Consider the following 22,245-nt stretch of genomic DNA (forward strand, 5'->3'; position numbering starts at 1 on the left):
TTCTGCGGTTAGTCAATTTTCGACGACGCTTGTGATCGATGATGATTTAAGTGGGCCCTTTTTTTTTTTTTAAACAGCCTACTTTCTTTTCTTCTTTTTGTCCTGGCGGGCAGATGGCATTATTCATACTGTTCTAGGGTGCTGCGTAGAATCTTTCATCCTCCACGATTCTTCCAGGAGAACAAGAGCTCCTTTGCGTCGCAACCGCAACTTTCTGGCTGAATGAATATCAATGTCAGTTGTATTTCGCTGGCCGTTATGGTTATCAACAAAAACTTGACAACAAACATAAACAGTTGTATCAAAACATAGGCTCACCGGAAAGTTGCAACAGGCCAAGATCTTGAAAACTTTGTTGTTCTGTGGAAAAATGGTAATACATGTGTATTGAACTTGGTTTCACCTCCTATGAGGTAATTGGCCCCCCAAAAAATACCTACCCTATTGCCAAAGTGTCATACTGGTAATGTATCAGTATTGTCATCACTCCTCATGAAATTTCTGACTGTGCAGGTGCTCGTTCTCAGGACACTGCATGGGTCTCTCATTGGGTTCAGAATCATCGTAGTCGTAAATTTAGCATCCAGCCTAAAGCACAAAAAGAGGGTTCGGGGTTGCTTGCACACGGGTGTGTGGAACTTATCAGCAACGAAAGAAGCCTCGTAAGGGGGTGAGTGGCACGCGGTTCCTGAATAATGGCTACCTAGATTCCTTTGCGTAGGCTGTGTACGATTTCTCCCATCATCATTTTGTTCGCATATTGTGAAGGCTTCCGAAAGGGAAGAGAGGTTCACCGCCGTCACCCAGGGCCATCCATCTTCAGGGTTCCCCACTGGATGAGCGAGACCGATGTCCGTCTCCATTTGGGGGTTCTGTGGTTTCGAGGAACTTCGTGGCGCAGTCTTCTCGTTGTCTAAGAATAACCTTCCTTGGGATCAAACAAGCGAAGGAGAGGGTGGCATTCTGATACTCATCTTCCTGCCTCTCGTTCTGGCCTCGGGCTGGTAAATTGTGGTAATGTTATTCTTGACAATAACGGGGTTCCGGCTGTAAGCCGCTGAAATCGTTTATTACGGCTATATTTAAACGGATACCTTGGAGCCGTAATACGCAGTATAGATTGCGTTTTTTTGGTAACCATGGTAATCATGACTCCCCTTTAGGACTTCTTTTGCCTCTGGCCCTCACTACACAAACCTCACTCATCTCTTCCAACCTCATCCGCTTCGCATCTCTCCTCCCCCTTCGCATCTCTTATCCTCTCCTCTCCCCCCTCACCACGACCTCCTTTCAATCTCTCATCCAAAGTCAACCTCATCCTCGTCCTCACCCACCTACTTCCTTCTTCCGACACCTCCCTTCACTTTTGCGAGCTTTTCACTAAGCCTCGTTGAGTTTTGTTCCTCCTTCATCCGATCTCCCTCACTCGATTTTCCTCCTCTCCGAGATCCGAACTTAGGTTTGGTGCTATGGCCCTCCCTTCCAACCGGCTCTAAATATTTAGATTTTAATCTACAACAATTCTATTCGATTAAGGCTCGTCCCTTTTTTCGTATTGACGCTGTTATCTGGACTTTCCTCGCTAGCATCAGCCGGCCTTACTGTTTTCACTCCCTTTCATTTACTCACGTTATTGGATCCATTCGCCTCAAATGCGGCTATTTTAAAGGGCCCTCTACCTTGTGAAGACGTTTGAAGAGCCTAGGGCTCGTCGTTCGTCGACGAAACCCTTGACCCTTTGTGCGTTGGTGGTCGTATAGCCGGTTAGTCCATGCTGGGTTTTTAACACCTCTGGAAATTGAAGAATCAATTTTTGGGGGAGACTAATAATCTAATAATCTTCCCCCAAGCCGCAGATCTGTACGGGCCTACCTTTCCATCATGCCGTCGTTCTTCTCCTCTACCTTTCCTACCTTTCCTCCCACTCCACCTCATGTTATTGGCAGCCGTCACGAATCAGAGACGCTCTTCTACCCGCCCAATAATTCCTCCCTAGTCATGAGATATCCTCAAAACGGCTATGATTTTATCGAAAAGTACTCGCAGACCGCCAGCTACCAAAGCCATGGTCCTATGACCACGCACTCGCAGCCGTTACACTCCGTACACGGAGGTCGGGACCTGGGTTCTGCTCAAACGATGGCTTCTCACCAGGCTCTTCCGCAATCCATGTATGGTACTTTGAACCCTTCTATCCTGCCTCCCATTCGTTCAAGCACGAAGCTTCCTCCGATGGAAAATGTGATTCCTCCCCAGTATCGTCGGCAAGAAAACCTTATTCACCAGGACTCTCGACCAAATGAGGATAAGCCGACCGGAGGAGTTGCGGCCCACTTGGATTACGAGATGGATCAAATGTCGGATTTCGTGGCGGAAATGGCCCAGGGAATGTATGCTTTGTATATCTCCAAGATTGTACTTGCAGATATTGACTTCGCTCGAAGTGTTTATCCAGGAACAACAGTCCCTCCCCAATTCCGAAAATACGTCTCGCAAATTCTTTCTTCAACTCGCCTGCCTAGTTCCACCATTCTTCTAGGACTTTACTATTTGGCATGTCGGATGCGGATGCTTTCAGCAGCCGATATATACAAGTCGGGAAGCTCTCAGGTCTACCGCATGCTTACGACTGCTCTTTTGCTTGGCAGCAAGTTCCTCGATGACAATACCTTCCAAAATCGCTCCTGGGCTGAGGTCAGCAATATTCCAGTTGCGGAATTGAATGCGATGGAATTGGAGTGGCTTTTCGGGTTTGATTGGAATATCCATAACCGCATCCACAACAAGGAAGACGGGTTCATGTCGTGGAAAGCACATTGGGACACTTGGCGTGTGAAGGCTGATGCAAGGGCGAACGAGTCTCGGAGTAAACTCACTCCGATTGACACAAATATCCAAAGACAGCATGCATCTCAACAGAAGACGCTGCTGTCCCCTGACGGACCAATCCCTCCCCAGTATCAGAGGGGTGCGTGGTTAAACTCCAATACGTCGGATTACTCTCCCTCTTCAGCGCCCCATAGTGGCCCTAACACGCCTGATTATTTCTGTCCTGCCCCGTGGGCATACAATAATCCACCACCACCATATTCACGTGGCTGGGTCGTCCCTCAAAAATATATCCCTCCAGCTCCCCGATCTCAACCGCCATCCTATCACCACACCCCTTCCTACACCCACGCCTTCTCGCCAGTGGCTTGGACCGGTCATAGATCATCCTGTGGGTGCTTGTACTGTGCGAAACATCAAGAGCATTACTTGCATACGGTAGTTTTTGGCATTCAACCTGTCGTCGGTTAATTTGTGACCTGTCGATGATCTGGGGTTTATTCTACCCTGCTAATTTATCGTGGAATGCCATTGGAAATCAACCCTCGTCTACTCTTGGAGTGGATGCACCTCGTTGTGAAAGTTCTTCGGCTCTTTATTCGTCACTACCTTTCGACCACTTTTTTACACCTGTTATTTTGGTACATCCGGTTTTACGATCCAATATATAGCGAGACCATCCATATTATGCCTTGTCAAAAAAAAAGGATCACATTATCTTCGTTCTATGCAGTCCAACCGAAAAAAGTTGCTTTTTTTTAAAATTATATCAGGAGCCCGGTGAAAAGCGAGCGAGCATCTAGAAAATCTCTTCGATCTATACCCATCTCCTGTTCCTTCGGTCTCCGATTTTAATAATTTTTCTACGCAAATGGATAGTCAATTCGAGACTACCAAAATCGCGTTCCTAGCTCAACTTTGAGCACAAAAACATCTTGTTTGTCTTGCCTACCTTCCTTACCTACGCTTTGCGGATGATTTACGATTTTATTTGTCACCCTTTTTCAAACATATTCTCCTTCGTGCTTTCGTTGTTTTCGCTTTTTCTCTGGTGTTTCTTCTCTTTAATACTTGTTCCATTAGCCACTGAAGGGCACATCAATGTGGTTTGCATGCTATTTTTCACCACCTCGCTCTCCTTTCCCTCGTCTATTTTCATTTCTTTTCACGATAGACTTCTTCTATTTCCATGTTGTTTTCTCTCCGTTTCTATTACTTCTTTTTCAAACGATTCACTGAGATTGATACGATTTTTCGTTTCCCTTTTTCACTTGATTGATTTCGCAACGTTCAAACTAGCATTTATTTCATTTTCTCCCAGATGTTCGTCCTATGTCGACATTTTGTGGCTGCGTGGAGTATCTTTCTTGTTCCCCCCCTTATGCGCACAAAATCCAGTCTTGTTTCTTTCCCTTTCATCGTTTATTTTGTTGTGGATGGCTTCTAGGGAATTCTCTCCCCAGATGATCAACGGCAAGTATTTCACATTATGCATATCTGATATTTGGGCTTTGCTGTTTGGTGAGTATATGTGGTCGTCTAAGATTCTGGAACGTGTGCAAAAATTGGAAAAATATTTCTTAATTTGTGCGGCTGGCTGGCGTTTGTGCCGAGTCTTCTGTGTCTAAACCCTGGCTTTGTTTGTGGTTTCGTGTAACTTTTGCTATTTCGCTTACATCATTTGTTGGTCGGTCTGTTATTTATTTCCTTGACAATTTCCTCCCTTGTCTTTTTGTTCTTTCTCACATCAAACTTGCCTTTGAACTTCTTGTAATCAATTCTATGATTCTTCCCGCGTGTTTCTCTGTCTCCCCATTTTGAATTCCCTTTCTATTACATTTCTACTCTTATTTTTCCCCCGCACTTCTTGCCTTTCGTTCCTTGTTTCTACATACCATTTATTGCACATATTTTCTTGCCCTGCCTTGGGTCAAATTTTTGTTATCAAAAAAAGAGTGTGATTTGGAGGAAAAGATACCCTCTTTTATTCGTGATTTCATTTTCTCATTTCTCCATCTCATTTTTTTGCTGCAGCTTTCCTTCCTGTCTCATGTGACTTCTATTTTTCCTTGAACAGTTTGTGATTTTCGATTTTTTTTTTTAATAAACCTGGTTGTTTGGTCTGGTTTGGAACTAGTAGTTTATAACATCCCTGTTGTCTTTGCACACTTCTTGCAATGGATTTTAACTCTCAATGGGGCGAAGGCCTGAACTTGGGCTAAGCTTTTGTTAGGTTCAGAGAAGGTATTAGATAGTATATGCATGTAGGGTTGAGGAGGACAAAACTAGCAAAAAAACCAAAAAATGAATAATAAACTAGGGGAACAGAAAAAAATGAAATGTACATAATAGCTCCTGATACATGCACTCACTTCCTTGGGAATTTTCTTTGTTTTCCTTTTCTGTCCCCTTGCGTTCATACTGTGCATTGTTAGTCCTCACCAGACCATTGTGCGTACATGACTCCTTTCTCAAGTTCTCAACCAGCCACCATTCAACATAGGAAGATTGTGTGCTATCTGTCTCACATCACCATTGCCACGCGGGTTTCCCCTCCCCTAAGTACAAGTGACCGACTGACCGTCCTAACTTATGGCCAGGCTCTGGCTCAACGATTCACAGTGTGATGTGTTTAACGCTCAAAGAAGCTCATAGACAGTATGTAGTAGCTATTGAATTTAAAGGCGGATTCTGTTTCTGCTCCCTCTCTCCCTTTGTGGAATCCTGCACCAGTTCTTCCAATCATATATTCCAATTGAAGATGAATTTTCCTCTTATTTTATTTTATTTCCCATTGTAAGCAATCGTTGTGATCTGTCACCACCCACTCCCTAGAGGAGAGTGGTCATCATGATACGTGTGTTGTATGATATCATGTCTGATGTCAGATATTTCCGCTGAGAAGCTATCACCCGAAACTGCTTTCCCCTCGCGCATAAATGAGAGAAATAAAATAGAGGGTGAGCATGTAGTTAGCAAGGGGACGCCAAAACATAAATGTCCCTCTTGAAAAAAAAAAAAAAAAACAGGACTAATAAACAGCCCCCTGGATACTGCGATCATGCTGAATTGCCTTCTCAAAGAGGGCATCTCCTTCCTCTCCCAGCTCATCGCCAGCACATAGGCAGTTTTTGTGGTTGTCATTATCGTTCCCGTCATTGTCGCCATCAATTAAAACGCCATGTTTGCCCACAGAATGGCCTGCGCTGTCGTCGTCGTCGTCGTCGTCGTCTCGATCGCCTAATGAGTTCGCGATTCCACGTCCTTGCCTCCGGTCATTGTTGTGCAATTGGTGCTGCACATGGCCTTGCCTACTACCTTTCAAGCTAGCAGCAATACGCATATAGGCTTCATTGTCATTTCCAACGTTATCGTTCTCATTTTCTGATGTTGCACGGCTTGTTACGCCACTTTCGGAGCCGCCGCCGTCCCGTCCGCCCAGGTGATGTGAGGGACAGATATTGGAGTGCCTTCTGTCCTGAGTGAATGTGGAAGATTGTCTTTGGTCCCTATTCAATTCTTCTGATAACGACTCAAGTTGGGAATTGGAGTCCAGGTGTAAATTCAAAGAGATGTGTGATGGCGTCGAATTTGGTGATGAAGAATGTGAAGTAGGAGAGACGGGGTAAGGATGGGTAGTAGAAGCTTTATCGACTGGTACTTCTAGGTAAGATCCAGGTTTATCCTGTACCGCAATAGATTGAATATCGTTGCTGCCTCCATAGGTTGATACATTGCCCTCTAATATATCTTTTGTTTGTTGCCGCTGAGGTCGTCTTCTCCAAAACTTCATTGACGAATGATTGCACCCGTTAGGACAGCCGCCCCATTTCCTTCTGATCGGAATAGGCGACTCTATCTCGAGGCTAGAGCCGATTACAGCACCTGAATCGCCCTTTGACAGCTGTTCTCGCTCCCTCTCTCGCTCCCTCTCCCTCTCCCTCCTTAACTCAGACCAGGTGCGCAAATTATTCTGAAGGACATACTTCCCATCGTCGTCGTTCTTCTTCATAATTACGAACTCACAGTGATTGACATTTCGGAGGTCCTCAAAGTACTCAACGCTGAAGTGGTACCACTTCATTAAAAATATCCGCGTCATTAGACCATGTGTCACCAGAACACACACGCTGGCAAAGCTTTCTTCTCCAAAGAGTCTCCATAGGGATTCATTAAAACCGCTAATCCTGTCGTAGGCGTCGGCCGCAGACTCCCCATTTGGGATACGATAGAAAAAATGTCCGTAATCAGCGCGCTCCTGCCACATGCGTTCCATTTCTGCTGAGCATGGCTGGAAGTTGCCAAAGTCTTGCTCTCTTAAGCGCGGTTCCTCGTAGACCTTTATTGTATTTCTTGGGAATGGTGACGGAGAAGGGTCGTCCGATGTTAGAGACTTAAGGATTCCCTCAGTCGTCTCGCGCGTGCGGCAGTAAGGGGATGTAAAAAAATGTAGTGTATCCTCTGGGCGTAGGAGCGCTCGCAATCTACGACCCGCTTCAAGTGCCTGTTTTTGCCCCTCCTGCGTAAGTTTCACACGGTGGTCCGGAATCGACTGGTGGATTTCACGGTTTTTGTTTCCCTCTGACTGGGCGTGACGGATGAGAATTATCAACTGGATAGAGATGAATTAGCATGCCATCGCTCGCCTAATCGCAATCGCAAAGGAAAAGGCCACCAATATATCTTATTGAACTCACCCGAGGTTTTCCCATTCTTGGAGCACTGCAGTCGATATTAGCCAGAAAAGAGAATGAATGAGCTTTGGAACCTTTTTTGAAATATTTCTCAAATGCTTCTTCTGTTGGACATTTGTTGTGTTATATATGAAGACTATGTTGGCTCTGCATAAAGATGGAAACTAAGTTACGGGCGCTAATTGAAACCAAGCCCTGCTTAGCATCGTCAATCCTCGTCCGCCAACCTCATCCATCCTCGACCACGCAGCACTTCTTCTTGTCATACATCCGTTTCGCTATTGGATCCCAGATTTGTTTTAGGCGCCCGCATTGCACGTATCGTAAGGACTCCGGTTTTGAGCTGGACCTTGCCGTTATGGCTGACCCGTTATACGAACTCCTGGCGCCCTACTTTGATTCCGTCGACGCTCGCTCGCGCCCACCCCCTCCAACTTCAGATTCGGTCACGTCCAAGTACCTCAACTACCTATCGACACTTTCGCTATCCTCACTGACGTCAACAGAACCCCGGTCTCTTTCACAATCCTCTCACTCCGCCCTAGTTTCGCTGCAGGCTCTCTCGAATCGGTCTCATAAATCATTCGTCACATCGGCAGATCACCTCTCCTCTCTCCGCTTTTCAATACCACAAATTGCTACAGAGACGCGGCGGCTTCAACATGGGATTCCAAAACTGGATGAAGAGGCTGTGCATTTCTCCTCCATCTACAACAAAAGCGTGGAAAACCCGATGTTAGATGGCAGGAAGAAGGCAATGCAGCTGCTGAGGAATGTGGACCGACTGTCCGATATATTAGAGCTGCCCACCCTCCTTTCTACAGCGGTGTCTTCCTCGTCCGCTAATGTTGGAACTACTGGAGCATCGAACATGAATTATTCTTCTGCCTTGGACCTGTTTGCGCACATAAAACGATTACAGACTCTCTACCCTGATTCTTCGCTGGTTAAAGATATTACTCGACAAGCGGAAGAGGTAATGAAGGATATGACAAGCAATCTTATTGCCGGGCTTCGAGTCCAAAATATAAGGCTTGCTGCAGCCATGCGAACTGTGGGTTGGCTCAGGCGTGTCGCCCCGGAGCTAGAGGATACTAGTAATAGAGAAACGCCTGCAATGAATAGTGAGGGAGCATTTGGAGCACTATTTTTAGTTTGTCGGCTGGCAAATTTAATATCAATGCTTGAAGCTCTTGATCCACTGAGAGAACTTGCAGACCAAGAAACACAGAGAAGGCTACAAGGCAATGGGAAACAAATAAGCACATCCACTAACAGCAATACTTGGCCTGCGGGTCAGCAAACGGAACGATTTTTGAAAAGATATATTGAAATCTACCGAGAACAAAGCTTTGCAATAGTTTCCATGTACAAAAACATATTCGCGCCTACACCGTCGGAATCTACCTTGGTATCCGCAAGCGTGCCCGTTTTAGATCTGCGGGATCTGAGCCTCCAGACTAAGCAAGGAACAAATTTGCGGAAAACCCCGGACCTTTTACCATGTTTACCTCCCGCACTGGCGACGTTTCCGATGCATCTAGCACAGCTCTTGACAGAGACGTTGAAGGCGTACCTTCCAAATGTCAAGGACAAGAGCTCACGAGAAAGCTTGCTTACTCAAGTGCTGTATTGTGCTGGCAGCTTGGGCCGGTTGGGGGGGAATTTTAGTATGATACTGTCATTCCTCACCGAAGGGGATGAAGAAGGTGATATAGAGGATGAGGATGTGATCGTTCCTGAATGGGAAGAAGTTATGAAGAAGCACCGTATGTTGTCAGAACGGCTGGATCAGCTAACATCCAGCGGGGCTGATAATGGGCCGAAAATAATCTCTCGGGTGGCATCGCCCTTAACCTAGATAGATTGAGGTTATTTATACTTCTCCGTTTAACCGGGAACATACATTCCCCCAAGCTTATGGCTTGTACGAAACTAGATATGAAAAAAATAGATATAAAATAATATAAATAATAAAACAATGATAAATGATAGATGATAGATGGAATGATAAATGTGAAAGAATGAAAGAATGTATGTGGAATCAGGCCATGGAATCTTGTTCCAGGTTTAACTAACTAGTGGAAGCAACTTGCTTTGTCATCCTCGCCTGAAGGTTGATTGTCCAGTTGTCGATGCCAGCGATTGTTTCTCACCATTCAGCTGCTGCTTTCTTTGCTCTTCTCATTTTGCACTCTCTTTGTTCCGTTCTCATAAACCGCCCCTCTCCTTGTCGCTGGATGTTTAAATGTAGATCCTCTGCCTTCCTTCAACACCTCTCTACCTCTGTCCTGCGGTTCGCTCAGGCTGTCTTTGTTTCAATCGCAGATCCGCCCTAGCTAGTGCCTGCATTGCCAGGCCTGCCTTTCCGCTGACCATATCTTGTTACCTTTATGCAGCCTTATATATTCCCTGACTCGTTCGTCACTACCTATTTATTCTTCATATAAGCCCGATGGCCACGGCAGCAGCTCACGCTACCTCCCAACTCAATGGTGGTTTGATTGACCCCACTAAGCAAGCAGAATATCCTATTCTCCTGGGCAGCAAATTGGCTGGGAAAGGACAATATAGTACAGATAAATTTATTGGCATTACTTATAACCATAAAACCAAGTCAGCTTCTCGACATCAAAGGGCGACAATCACTGCGACGGGCTCCACCCAGCATCAATACAAGCTCACACTTCAAGACAAATCCCATAGTGCAGAACATAAAAATCTTGTTTACACATACCATGGCAGCGTTGATCCTACCTCCTTAGTGTCCGAATCAGAGACCAGCAACTTGGTCCTAGTGTTTGACCCAGAGCAAAAAGTGTTCGTTCTCGAGCCCGTGTCGACCAGATTGAACTTCAACCTTCGATCCGCGCCAGGGAAATCAACTCAACAAGTTATAGAACAATACCCGCAGCTTAATGTCCTCTCCGGAGAAGATCAAATATCTTGTGATGACCAACTTCAGGAAAGGAACGGTGAGGATGACGCCGAAGGCGCTGCGGATGAGAGCAACCCGTATGATTTCCGCCACTTTCTTCCAAAGCCTAAAGCTGAAACCGAGGGACCTGATGTCACTACGCCTGATGCTCTTCCGAGCCTTACAAATTCATATTTAGCACCACCACCTGTCGCCAGCGCGAGGTCGAGGCCAAAGCCGATAGCTAAAGCCAAAGCTCAGGTAAATCCGCTTCGACAACAGAAACGACAACCAAAAGTGGCTGCTGCGGACACCCGCCCGACGATATCTAAACCTAAATCTGCAACCCGCGTTGGTGAAGTGGACATCGGCCTCGATTCGTCGTCTTCAGACAGAGAAGAAACTGCTAAGCTTGAAATAGACGAAGATAAGCCATCACAACCGGCTGCATCTCCTGGGGCAAATATAATTGTTGATGGAGACTTAATTATTGATATGGGTTCTCCGCCTCCCCCTCGCCCAGCCTTCAAAATAAATCCTCGACATTTCTCCTCAAATAATACCTCTGCTAATGAGGCAGACTACGACAGTGATGATGAGGGGGAGATGGAAGACCTGAGATTGCCATCACCTTCAACCACTATGATCCAAGCACGGAAGGGTGATGAAGAGGATGAGGATGAGAATGAGGATGAGGACGAGGATGAGCAGGAGGATGAGCAGGAGGAAGAGCAGGAGGAAGAGCAGGAGGAAGAGGATGAGGAAGAGGACGAGGAAGCGGATGATGATCAGGAGGAACCAGAAGGAAAGGGAGAAAATACGGGACAGGATGAAGTGATAGACGATGATGATTTAGCTGCTGAGATGGAAGCGGCTTTTGAGGAGAGTGCAAGAGAGGAAGAGCAGGAGAGGGCCCAAAGGCTATTGCAGCAGCAGCAGCAGCAGCAGCAGCAGCAGCAACGGATGCAGCAACAAATTATGAGCGATGATGAAAGCGAAGTAAGTGAGGAAGAATAAATACAATATGAAACTTTCCTTCCTCACTTTGTTCAGAAATACAGAGCTACTGTGTTTGAATATGGCGTAAGGGTTATTTCCTGTTTCGGTATATGATTGTATGATATCAAACCATAGTTAGCCAGTTAGTTAGTTAATGCTATTCTGTTATATAAGAATCCCGTTAATCAACGCCCCTGAGTCCCCTGGCCTCCTGCAGCTTGCCAGGTGCAAGGTTGCACCGGAACAACAATGATCCGAAACGGCCGCAAGTTTCGAGCTTTATCAAAAGTCCAACCCTTGGGTGCTCCATACGCCTCTCACCACTTCTGACGCAGCCCACGGAGCTATATGCCACCAGATCAAAAACTACGCCATCCGATTGAGTATGCCTGCATTTAGGAAATATCGCCCATGACTTATTCGTCCATGTCCTCGCATGAGGACCCCCGGTGATTGAGAGTGAATGACATCAGAAGATCTTTTCCCACGGGCCGCAGACAACGCTGGCTGTTGGGTAGTGAGCTATCCGTACCGTGCGCGATATTATTATACCACTATATCTTTCCGCTTCGTTTCAGCTGAACTCTTGTTTGATCGATTCATCCTCATCAGCCATTTTGATCAAACATGCCAGCTACTACGTCTTCCTCGACTCGCGAACCCGCTCACTCAGTCCTAATGCCCTCCAACCCTGTCCTTGTCGCGGCTCAGTCGCAATGGATATTCACGGACGCGGAGCTTTATCGGACGCCATCTATCCTCGATGGGATGACGATTGAGGCCGAACACACAAGCCGTAGCAAGGGGGTCAACTTTATCACCCAAGTCGGAATCCTTTTGAAGCTTCCACAACTCACCCTCTGCACCGCGAGTGTCTACCTCCATCGGTTTTTCATGCGATATAGTATGAAAGACCTTCCGCAGCGCCCAGGGATGCATCCCTACTCGGTCGCCGCGACTGCCCTATTTCTCGCTACCAAAGTCGAGGAGAACTGCCGCAAGATGAAGGAGCTAATCGTCGCTTGTTGTCGCATCGCACAGAAGAAACCAAGCATGATCGTGGATGAGCAGTCGAAAGAATTTTGGAGATGGCGCGATACCATTTTACACAATGAAGATTTGTTGCTCGAAGCCTTGTGCTTCGATCTTCAGCTTGAGCAGCCCTACCGCCTGCTGTACGACTTTCTTTGCTACTTTAAGGTGCAAGAGAATAAACGGCTTAGAAATTCGGCCTGGGCTTTCCTCAATGATTCTACATATACGGTACTATGTGTACAGTTCCCGGCACGCACTATAGCTGCAGCTGCACTCTATGCAGCAGCAAGGCACTGTGAAGTTGCGTTTGAAGACGACTCCCTAAATAGGCCTTGGTGGAGACAATTGGACGTTGATCTCCACGAGATGAGAAGGGCATGTAATCGCATGGCCGATATTTATGAATTCGTGTCTGTTCCCGTGCCTGGACAGCAATATGTGCACCTGTCAACCCGTGACGACGAACCGACCGACATGACGAGAACGTCCCACCACCCGAAGAGCGAGGGCAGTATAGACGATAGCGCCAACAACAGTATGTCTCCTGGTGAGATCAATGGGCGCAAACGTGAAAGAGACAGCCATTCCGGCTCATTTAGCCAACACCCAATAAGCATTCCCCCAAACGGAGCAACATCGGGGGAGCCAGACCCTCAGCCTTCCCCGAAGCGCCAGCGTCGTGAAGGAAGCGAAGGCGATACCGAAACATCCTCATTCAGCCAACCACAACAACCATCGTCATCACAAATCTCGTTAACTGAAGCAACTGCAAACATGAACGTAGCCTCAAACTCATCGTCACAAACCGCCATCAGCATTCCATCCAGTCAGAAGCAACCAGAGATGAACGGCCATGGCCATCCTAGGAATGTCTCTCCCTCCAAAAGTAGAATCCCACAAGCGGCACGCATCCCTCTGAATCAGCCACGGCAAGAGCATCCGCTTCCTCCACCACCCCCAGTCACCGTACCTCCCCTTCCCCATCAACAACCCCAGCCCCCTCGCCGTGGAAGCTATAGCAACAATCCACAACCGCCAAATAGACAGCCGCCGCCAAGAGGTCCGCCTCCAGCGACGGTATCATCAATGTTTCACCTGCCACCGCCACCAGCCGATCCCTCAAATGTTGACAAATTACAGCAACGTATCGATGCTATTATCCAGCAAGGCATGCCACCGGAAAATGACCGGTCCCACGAACCTAGGGGAAATTATTACTATCATCCATCATCAAGTGAAAGGGATCGGGATCGGGATCGGGATAGGCATAGAGAAAGAGATAGGTACAGGGATAACGATCGGGATAAAGACATGGCAAGAGAAAGGGGACGCGACCATGACCGCGACCACGGAATCGACCATCACGGCCGTTCCAGGAGACACTCTTCAGAGACGTCGGGTCCCGGAGCAATGTCCACATCACTTCCCACACTACCGCCTCAACAGTCAGTGGCCCCACCAGTTCCCTCTTCTGAACCGCGCCACGACCTCGAGCAAGATCAGCAAATAAAACGCGATGTTGTAGGAACGAACACCGCATCACTGCAGGACCACGATACCAAAACCAATGAGGCTGACGATGACGGCGGGAGCGAGGAAGGGGAGCTTTGAAAAAAAAAAAAAAAAAAAAAAAAAACAGCCACTGTTCGTTCCTATGCCATCATCAATCGCCCTCAAGCCTCGACAGATGACGGGGGTGGTAGTTGCGCGGAGGACGTGGATGATGACTAGGCTATTATTGGCACTGCACACACCCCCCTTTAATCTGATGACGCCCACCTTTTTCTGTTTTTTTTTTTTTTTTTTTTGGCCAAATCTCATTCCCGTTTCTACATGTACCCGGTATATGTATATATGTATGTATGTATCAAAAATGAGAGATATATCAAGCCCGCTGAAGAGAAAAAAGCCCAGAAAGGCAAGATTTATTCCCAGCTTGCGCATATCACGTATATATACGTATATATATATACAATAGGTAAAAGCGGAGACGAAGTAGGAGAGAAGAATATCCCTCTCCTCTCTCTCTCTCTCTCTCTCTTTCGTGAGCTAGAAGCTCCCCCCTTTGATGAATCGAGGTTGGACAAAAGAACGGGGAAAGGAAGGGGGTTGTTTAGTGTCTGCATCAGCTATATAAAAGGGGAAAAGGGGGGGAAGGGGGAAAGTGGGTTCCGTTCATGTGACAGACCACCTATTCTCTCCCTCTCTATATATACCTATATATATAGGGGAACCCTTACAGGCCAGGGATCTGGGATAAATAAATCAAATAATCAATCAACATGGGAAAAGGTAAATAAATAATCAGAGAGAGAAAAAAAAAGAAAGGAGGCGGGGAGTGAGGATCTAATTCTATCTAATCAAGTGAAATCAAAAGAATAGAAGGGCATCATGTTTTTTTTAATCTTTTTTCTACTTTTATATATTCTGTGGGAATCGGTTGATGAATATACATCTGTATACCCCCATAAACCTTTATACGCATACATATTAAACTAACTAACTGACTAACTACCTAAACTCTCTGCATTTTCGTGGTTTTGTTTCCGGACAAATTTCTGCTTTTGCGCCGTCAGCAAGAAGAACAATTAAAACGAGTAAAACAGTAACAGAAACAGTAATAGTAATAGCAATAAGAATAGTAGTACGACCAACGAACGAACGGGTCCAGAACAACCGAAGCGTGCGCAATGAATAATACATTAAACATCCATACAGTAGATAAGAGTAAGCAGCCCCGGCCGAAAAAAAAAAAGGAGAAGAGAAAACAAGACAAGAGAAGAAAAGGAGGAGGAGGGAGAAAGTAGGAAAGCAGGGAAGTACAGATAGGAAGAATTCAACAAGAGACCATCCATCCCATAATGAAACACATTTTACATTTTCCCCCACGAAAACCCGTATTTAGAAGGAGGGGTGGAAATAAAAGAAGAAAAAACATCAGAGAAAACTGGAGATCGCTGGAAATGTCACCCTGACTATCTATCAGGGATTAAAACGCCGAAGCAAAGAAAGTACAACAGGAGGAGTAGAGTATATATGTACAGGAGAGGGGAAAGGATTAAAACGCGTATGATGCCGCCCGTTTTGAAGGGGACTAATATTCTCGGGGAGGTGGGGGTTTATAAAATTGAATCATGTAGGTATGTATGGCGAAGAGAAAAAAACGTAAATAGTTCGACACAAATATAATCAGACGTTCGCAAACATTGCATCGAGTTCGTCGACTTCGACGGTTTCCGGGCTGGGCAGGTCGGTCCACGACTCCAACTCCAGCCCCAGCCCCAGGCCCACTCCGGCTCCGGCTCCCATCTCGGTATCCAGATCCATGGTCGGCTTGATCAGTTCAAGGGTGTGGCCGAACGTCAAGGCCGATTTGTCGAGAATGGTATTGGCAGCCGTCGGATCCACCGTGTCGAACGATTTGCTGATATCACCATCATCCATTCTTCTTGTGTCCGCCTCCATGGCAGAGTTCGTTTCCGCCACATCAACTAGGGTAATAGATCTTTTGACGCCCTTGGCAAGCCCGGCTGCAGCTCCGGATATACCAGTGGAGGAGATTCCACGCCCAATAGTTGCTGTGACATCGTTTCCTCCATTGAGCGCCCCAGAAGAAATACCTTCAGTCGTCACAGCTTTGTTGGTGTCCATGGGTAGATCAGCCTCGGTCTCGGAATGTGAGGTGGCACTGGAAGCCGACGATAGCGTGGATAGTTCTGAGGAAACGGACGGGGACGGAGATGCGCCAAACAGTGTGGTAGCTGCAGAGGCGTCATCCAGGTGTTGGTCCTGGCTAGGATTCTGGAGCATGTGGGAGGTAAAGAAGTCGGCATAATCAGTCTCTTGATGATTGGATCCATTATGCGACGTGGAAGCCCCTTCCATCTCAACATCGCCACTGGGCCCCGACGCTTTTTGTCCATCCGCTGCATGGTGCTGAGGTCTGTCATCCTTCTCCAGATCCTGTCGTCTTCTCGCGGCTACCTCCTCCGAAGAAGTTCGCTCGCGGACAGAGCTGGCTGTCTGGGTAAACTCCTTCTCATCCCCTTCCAGCGGTGGAGATGTCGACCGGTGGTTGTATGATAGACGATGGTGGTGATGAAGATTGGACAGATTACCCCGGACGCCATAATTCCGGGTCGACGCGTGAGGCCCGCCAGGCGCTGAATGTTCATCCTCATCGTCAAACTCCGGTGCTGACAAGTCAACCTCAGGACTTGGGCTTAGTCGAGCGCGCTCACGGGCTAGATCTTCGTCCGCATCGTCAGGGTCGATGCTTGGGTCCGATATGCTCGGGGTTATTCTTTTCGATTCCGTCGTCGGAGTCAGCATACCATCAGCCGTATCCGGAAGCTCCTGGGGCGGCGATGTCGCAAGATAAAAGAACACTTTGCGCGGATGAACTGGGATCAACTTCTTGACGATCGGGCAAGGGGCAAGCGCCGTCCAGGGGCGTTTTAAGTAGAGGCTCAACCGCGACGACAATAAGGCTGCAGCATTCGCCGAGCTAACACGAAAATAATGAGAAATAAAAGTAGTTAGCAACACTATTCTTTTGTGTTATGAATCGAAAGAAGGGGAGCGGTCTTGTCAGGGCTCCACGGCAGGTAGACGGGCAAGAAGAGCGGGCAGGAGGCAGGGGGGTACTTTACTACTCACTTGGCAACGGTCTCATTCGTGTTTGACAGGACAGTAGCCAGTTCCTTGATCAGATGCGGCCTGTTCCCGGTCTTCTCCAGTTGCTCAATCACAGCAACTACGACATCGTCATTGATGCCATCGGTGTCGATTCTGGTAGCGAGGCCCGTATCCGGGGCTGGGGACGGCGGTGGCGTGTGCTCATAGGTACCACCAGCACCTCCTCTGTGGCTCTTTGGGCTGGGGCCATGGAGAAGATCCCCTGCCCTGTGTGAATTTGATTCTTGAGACTCGGGCGAAACGGACGCGGGCGACTGGGACGGCGAGTCGTGCGACCGCTTGACCTTCTTTGACGGCGGTTGCTGCGTGTCCGATGGCGAGGGAATTTTTGGAGCAGTGGGCGTGCGGTGGGAGCGCGACGCAGAGGGCAAGTGAATACCCAACGACGGGAGGGAGAGCGACTTTCGGCGGGTGTTATAAGGCATCGTTTCAAAGGGAACGACAGAACAGAATAGAGCATGAAAAAAGAGGAGGAGAAGAGGGAGAGGGAGAGGGAGATCCAAAGGAAAAAGGGAGAGATGGCTTGTTTTCGAAGTCAGCGTTGAGCGCAAGGGAAAAAAAAAAAAATACAAAAAAAGCAAAAAACACACAGTTAGTGAGTTAGTGAGTTAGTGAGTTAACGGGGAACCGGACCAGGGAGGAAAGGGAAACCAGGAGCGCAGGATAGGATAGGAGGAGGATAGGGACTTGCTAGGGAGGATTGGCTGGCTGTGGCGCTGGAGTGGGTTTCAGCTAGCGGGCTAGCACGGAGCCGCTTTGGTTGGTTTTGGTTGGTTTTGGTTGGTTTTGTTTTTTAATTTTTTTGTGATGGGTCGAGCGAAGCATCGACGCATTATTATGGCTATTATTGTCAGCAATGACCAAGGACCCAGAATAACCAGCAGATCCCCCGTGCAGGCGGTCTGGTACGACTGCGACGACGATGCGAGCCTTCGATCCGTGGAACGCTGTCCGGGCGGCGAAACCTTTCTTGCAAGCTGCGTCAAGCCGGCAGAGACAGAGAGTTGCCTGTAGCCGAAATGCATCCCAGCGCAGTTGGTAGTTAGCTATCTGGTTATTTGGTATTTGGTATTTGGTATTTGGTTATTTGGTTATTTGGTTATTGAGGGCAGATGACGGAGTACTCCATGCAGCGACGGATGCTGTCTGGGTTCTGGGCAGCAAGTCCCGGCGACAATGCGCACCACCGCAGGTACGGTAAAGAATACTAGGAATACTACCAATCTCCTACCCAGGCCTGTGTTCTGTATTCTGTACGGGTGGTTGACTGCTGCAGATGTAACTCCGTATTCTCAGACCTCGCCTAATTTCCTTTTCTCCGTATTAGAAGTTCAATTCTTCAAAAATTACTATGAGTGTATGAAGATTGCAGTAGTTATTCAAGTTGTTATCAAAGAAACTACTCTGTAATTTTATACAAACGCTAATACGAAATAGAAAAATAAATAAATATTTATTTTGTAATTAAATTTTAAGAGTAATATAGCTATCATATATTGATGAAGTTATCATGGGTGACGTCATTAACTTTTTTCCTGTAGCTGCCTTCCTCGATCTTGCAGTGCGACTGGTTCGATATTCCCCCGAGATATCACCACAAGTATATCCACCCATCTCCCTACTCGTCGAATAGTATTTGCCGTATAGATATGTCCGACAGATCCCTTTACAGAAATGTCTTCCTGCACCTTGCCTCAACAGGAGCCACTTTTGGAGGCTTATACCAGGCAGGCTCAATTACTGAGGAGATTTTCCTCTGGATGATTCAAAATGTCCTTCTAGTTGCAGAACAGCCGCTAACCATCACACACCGAGCTTCAAGTCGAGTCATCACCCATACTACACATGTGCTTGAGCTTGGAGATTATGATGTCTCCTCTGCAGGTTCGCTACCTCCCCTTATTCTAGATTTCACATTTAACTTTTGTTTTCTTTTTATTTTTTTTTCATAGGACCCATTCAAGTGACTGATGAAGTTTCTTCTTTGCGAATCCTGAGCTACTCCATTTCAAGCCAAGAGAACGATCACTTCCGGGATGGGGTCCGCGCAAGGGATGGAAGATGTGTCATTACTGGAGATCTCAATCAATTCGCGCCATTTGGTAGATGGACTGGATTCGATGCTGCACATGTTTTCCCCTTGCAGCATGAAAATATATGGATTGATCAAGGCTACAGCTGTTGGGTTACAAATATGGAAGATGAGGTTGGAGCATCACAGATAAACTCAACCCAGAATGGATTGCTGCTGAGACGTGATGTTCACGCTCTTTTTGATTCATATATACTGTCTATAAACCCTGATGTGAGGAATTGGAAAGCGCCCACTTGTATTTGTATTGCAGTACTAACACAGATATAGGATGGATACAAAATCATATCATTTGGCCTAGATAATGCTCGGGTTGATGGAAGGATACTCGACTCAATCTGTCGCAACCCAAATGATAGTAATCGCGTGTCCGATGAGTTACTGCGGTGGCATTTTCGGCAAGCCGTGCTTGCTAACGTCAAGGGCGCAGGGGACCCTATTTTCGAGTTTGATTTCCCCCCTGGTACAGACATGCTAGCAGACATCCGCGAGGGCCCATTGAGCAAGGAAAGGTTCGAAATGGAAATAGCGTCAAGACTACAAGGCTTCTCAAGGGAAGACCAGGTCTAGTACACATCAAATAGCAACAGGGAGATAATCCGGAGCAAAAAGGGAAGCGGTTGACACCAGACACATATAGATATAGACTTAATATACCCCACAAGTCAGATTGACAACAAAACCAGTAGTTATCCACAAACAAAATTTCCATCTTAGCATCCTGCACATCGTCTGCCGTATAATAGATAGGAAACTCAGTGATCTTTCCAGAGTAAAGAGTATTTTGATCAGAGAAGTAAAGCCTGGATTTTTTTTTTTTTTTTGATGATCGCCATGTTATGTACCAATTCGAGATCCATCGAGTAATGGCAGCCAGGACACTAGCTAAGGTCAGTGGTCTTTCAGCCAATGCCAATTGATCAACAGATTTATGCCATTTGAGTAAGTCGGCCTCTGCCTGACGGCTTTGAACGGACTCGCTGTCTACATCCATTCTGCATGGTTTTTCTGACATATCGGATTTTACGACCGCGACCGTTTCCATCCACTCGGACAACAGGTATTTATTTCTACGGAGAACAAGTCGGAAGGGAGCAGACTGTTAGTTATGTCAACTTCTATGACTTCAAAGAATAGCTACTCCGAGTATCCGCATCAATCATTTGTAGGCCTGTCTGTTATCTTATGCTCCAAATTTCCGCTTTCAGGGGTTGGGGATGGATCATGGACCGTGACGCCCCATTGAGTGTTGGGGGATTCTCGATTAGCTTTCACCCAACCACATTCGCCCTCCTTGCGTTGGGTCATACCACGTGAGATCGCCGATAGCAATAAATACCCCTTTGAGAGAAGGAAATCAAGTTTACTTTGAGCCTGGTAGGACGGAGGAGCGAAGATGGAGGTATCACCGCGGGAAAGGAACAATGAGAGCAAACCCCGAGCTCGACATTGCTCCCACCCCATGTTATTGCCACGGGGGTCCCCACCACCAGACGGAAGCAGAGCGATAAACAAAAAAAGAAAAGAGTAAACAAAGGAGACGAGAACAGATCTCAAAAGCAAAGCATCGATGAATCCGGTAGCTTGAGCGAGAGGAACATTGGAAACTTGCAGGTATGTGCGCCACTTCCAGGATGAGACGTTTGGAAGCTACCAACAACGAGCAACAGCCGGAATCTTGTGGAAAGGCTAAAAATGCACACTAGAAAGAGAAAGGAATCTTGAAAGAACACGGACAGCAACCTGGGATCCATGGTACGGGATAAGCATACTTTTACTACAGGCTACCGTGACGCGTGTTAAATGTTAAACATATTTATTAATAACATGTCAGAAAACGGCAAGGCTCTCAAACGCATTGCAACCGCAAACACCCCTCCCCTGATAAAATGTCTCAGGCGTTCAGAATCAACGTCCTCCCTCAAGAGGGTTTGCGCAATGGCTCAGACTCAGAGAGCTGGCATACTCGCGTAAACGGGGTGCTACGTACGCATACACGATACAGCTTCGGATGAATGCACCAAACTATCCATGGATGCCCGATCAAGGAAGTCAAACGTACTATAATTAACTATGACACGGCATGGAGCGTTTGAGGGTTGCTCAAGTCACATTCACGGTAAAATTCGGGATCATCCCGTGCCTCCCAAAGAGAGGCATATTTGTAACTAACTACTAGTGTAGTAGCTACCTGTCAATGAAAAAGGACAGCGGCACGGGTGTAGGAGCTGCGTGGAATCCTGGAACGAACCCACTGCAATGCAATGCTTCGAAGTCTGGCGGAGGTTGGTTGCTGCTTGGAGATGGAGTTGTCCACACAACTTATGCGAGGGCAAACGATCCCGAGCTCGATTTCTTGCCTCAATCTGGGAGGGAGGCTGATTGATTCCATTTTGGACAATCGTCACCTCGGCCCATCCCCTCTCGTCTCACCAAATTGCCGTGGTTGGCCTCGAAAGTCTCTTCATCTCTCCTCCTCTGAGGTTTTGGAGGACATATTTCGCCTTTCTATGTCTTGCCGAGCTTGGTTGTTGATATCCCCTGCTCTGGATTACACCCGCACTCCAAAGCATCCATCCCCTTCAGACATATCAGACTTCGACGGAAGGTTACTGTACCACGCAAGGTTTTACAGCCACGAGGCGCGTTCATTACTCCCCCCTCCATGACTGACGAAGAGATGCGATAGGAACGCTCAATGGACCAGATATGATTTTCTTTGATTCGGTTACAAGCTTTCAGCGCCCCAATTCCAAGGACCCCTTCGGTTTCACCATTGTTCAAAGTAAATATACCCCCGAAATAGTTAGCAGCCAGTGGACATAATAACCACCAATTATATTCAAAACAAGCTCAAAGCTTTCACATCCATGGCACACCATCTGACCGCAAAGATCGCCGATATTGTTTTTTTTTTTAAAAAAAAAAAAGCTTTTGACAGATCTCACTGGCCTCGCCTGCCATCGCTATTTGGAACCTTG

General features: G+C 47.0%; 9 protein-coding genes across 9 annotated transcripts; 5 read left to right on the forward strand and 4 right to left on the reverse strand.

Annotated features, from left to right (window-relative positions):
• Positions 1-155: 155 nt before the first annotated feature.
• HCBG_06817 (uncharacterized protein) lies at positions 156-1,318 on the reverse strand (the record flags this gene model as incomplete). The annotated part of the gene is made up of 3 exons (XM_045433866.1): positions 156-218; positions 462-924; positions 1,203-1,318. The coding sequence occupies 3 exons, from the start codon at positions 1,316-1,318 to the stop codon at positions 156-158; spliced, it is 642 nt and encodes a 213-aa protein (XP_045285347.1).
• Positions 1,319-1,881: 563 nt separating this feature from the next.
• HCBG_06818 (meiotically up-regulated gene 80 protein) lies at positions 1,882-3,526 on the forward strand (the record flags this gene model as incomplete). Its single annotated transcript, XM_045433867.1, has 1 exon — positions 1,882-3,526. One exon carries the CDS (start codon positions 1,882-1,884, stop codon positions 3,298-3,300), a length of 1,419 nt encoding a protein of 472 aa, XP_045285348.1.
• A 2,334-nt stretch (positions 3,527-5,860) lies between these two features.
• HCBG_06819 (phosphoglycerate mutase) lies at positions 5,861-7,541 on the reverse strand (the record flags this gene model as incomplete). Its single annotated transcript, XM_045433868.1, has 2 exons — positions 5,861-7,441; positions 7,527-7,541. 2 exons carry the CDS (start codon positions 7,539-7,541, stop codon positions 5,861-5,863), a joined length of 1,596 nt encoding a protein of 531 aa, XP_045285349.1.
• A 340-nt stretch (positions 7,542-7,881) lies between these two features.
• Positions 7,882-9,516, forward strand: HCBG_06820 (uncharacterized protein; the record flags this gene model as incomplete). The annotated part of the gene is made up of 1 exon (XM_045433869.1): positions 7,882-9,516. The coding sequence occupies one exon, from the start codon at positions 7,882-7,884 to the stop codon at positions 9,382-9,384; it is 1,503 nt and encodes a 500-aa protein (XP_045285350.1).
• Positions 9,517-9,909: 393 nt separating this feature from the next.
• Positions 9,910-11,553, forward strand: HCBG_06821 (uncharacterized protein; the record flags this gene model as incomplete). The annotated part of the gene is made up of 2 exons (XM_045433870.1): positions 9,910-11,439; positions 11,494-11,553. 2 exons carry the CDS (start codon positions 9,979-9,981, stop codon positions 11,551-11,553), a joined length of 1,521 nt encoding a protein of 506 aa, XP_045285351.1.
• Positions 11,554-12,066: 513 nt separating this feature from the next.
• HCBG_06822 (cyclin) lies at positions 12,067-14,309 on the forward strand (the record flags this gene model as incomplete). Its single annotated transcript, XM_045433871.1, has 1 exon — positions 12,067-14,309. One exon carries the CDS (start codon positions 12,067-12,069, stop codon positions 14,083-14,085), a length of 2,019 nt encoding a protein of 672 aa, XP_045285352.1.
• A 1,354-nt stretch (positions 14,310-15,663) lies between these two features.
• Positions 15,664-17,704, reverse strand: HCBG_06823 (uncharacterized protein; the record flags this gene model as incomplete). The annotated part of the gene is made up of 2 exons (XM_045433872.1): positions 15,664-16,981; positions 17,134-17,704. 2 exons carry the CDS (start codon positions 17,595-17,597, stop codon positions 15,664-15,666), a joined length of 1,782 nt encoding a protein of 593 aa, XP_045285353.1.
• A 595-nt stretch (positions 17,705-18,299) lies between these two features.
• On the forward strand, positions 18,300-19,834 carry HCBG_06824 (uncharacterized protein; the record flags this gene model as incomplete). The annotated part of the gene is made up of 5 exons (XM_045433873.1): positions 18,300-18,364; positions 18,714-18,772; positions 18,820-19,056; positions 19,125-19,378; positions 19,535-19,834. The coding sequence occupies 5 exons, from the start codon at positions 18,300-18,302 to the stop codon at positions 19,832-19,834; spliced, it is 915 nt and encodes a 304-aa protein (XP_045285354.1).
• Positions 19,835-20,419: 585 nt separating this feature from the next.
• HCBG_06825 (uncharacterized protein) lies at positions 20,420-20,728 on the reverse strand (the record flags this gene model as incomplete). Its single annotated transcript, XM_045433874.1, has 1 exon — positions 20,420-20,728. The coding sequence occupies one exon, from the start codon at positions 20,726-20,728 to the stop codon at positions 20,420-20,422; it is 309 nt and encodes a 102-aa protein (XP_045285355.1).
• Positions 20,729-22,245: the final 1,517 nt, after the last annotated feature.

The sequence above is a fragment of the Histoplasma capsulatum genome, assembly GCF_000150115.1.
Source record: "Histoplasma capsulatum G186AR genomic scaffold supercont2.10, whole genome shotgun sequence".
NCBI classification, from domain to species: Eukaryota; Fungi; Ascomycota; class Eurotiomycetes; order Onygenales; family Ajellomycetaceae; genus Histoplasma; species Histoplasma capsulatum.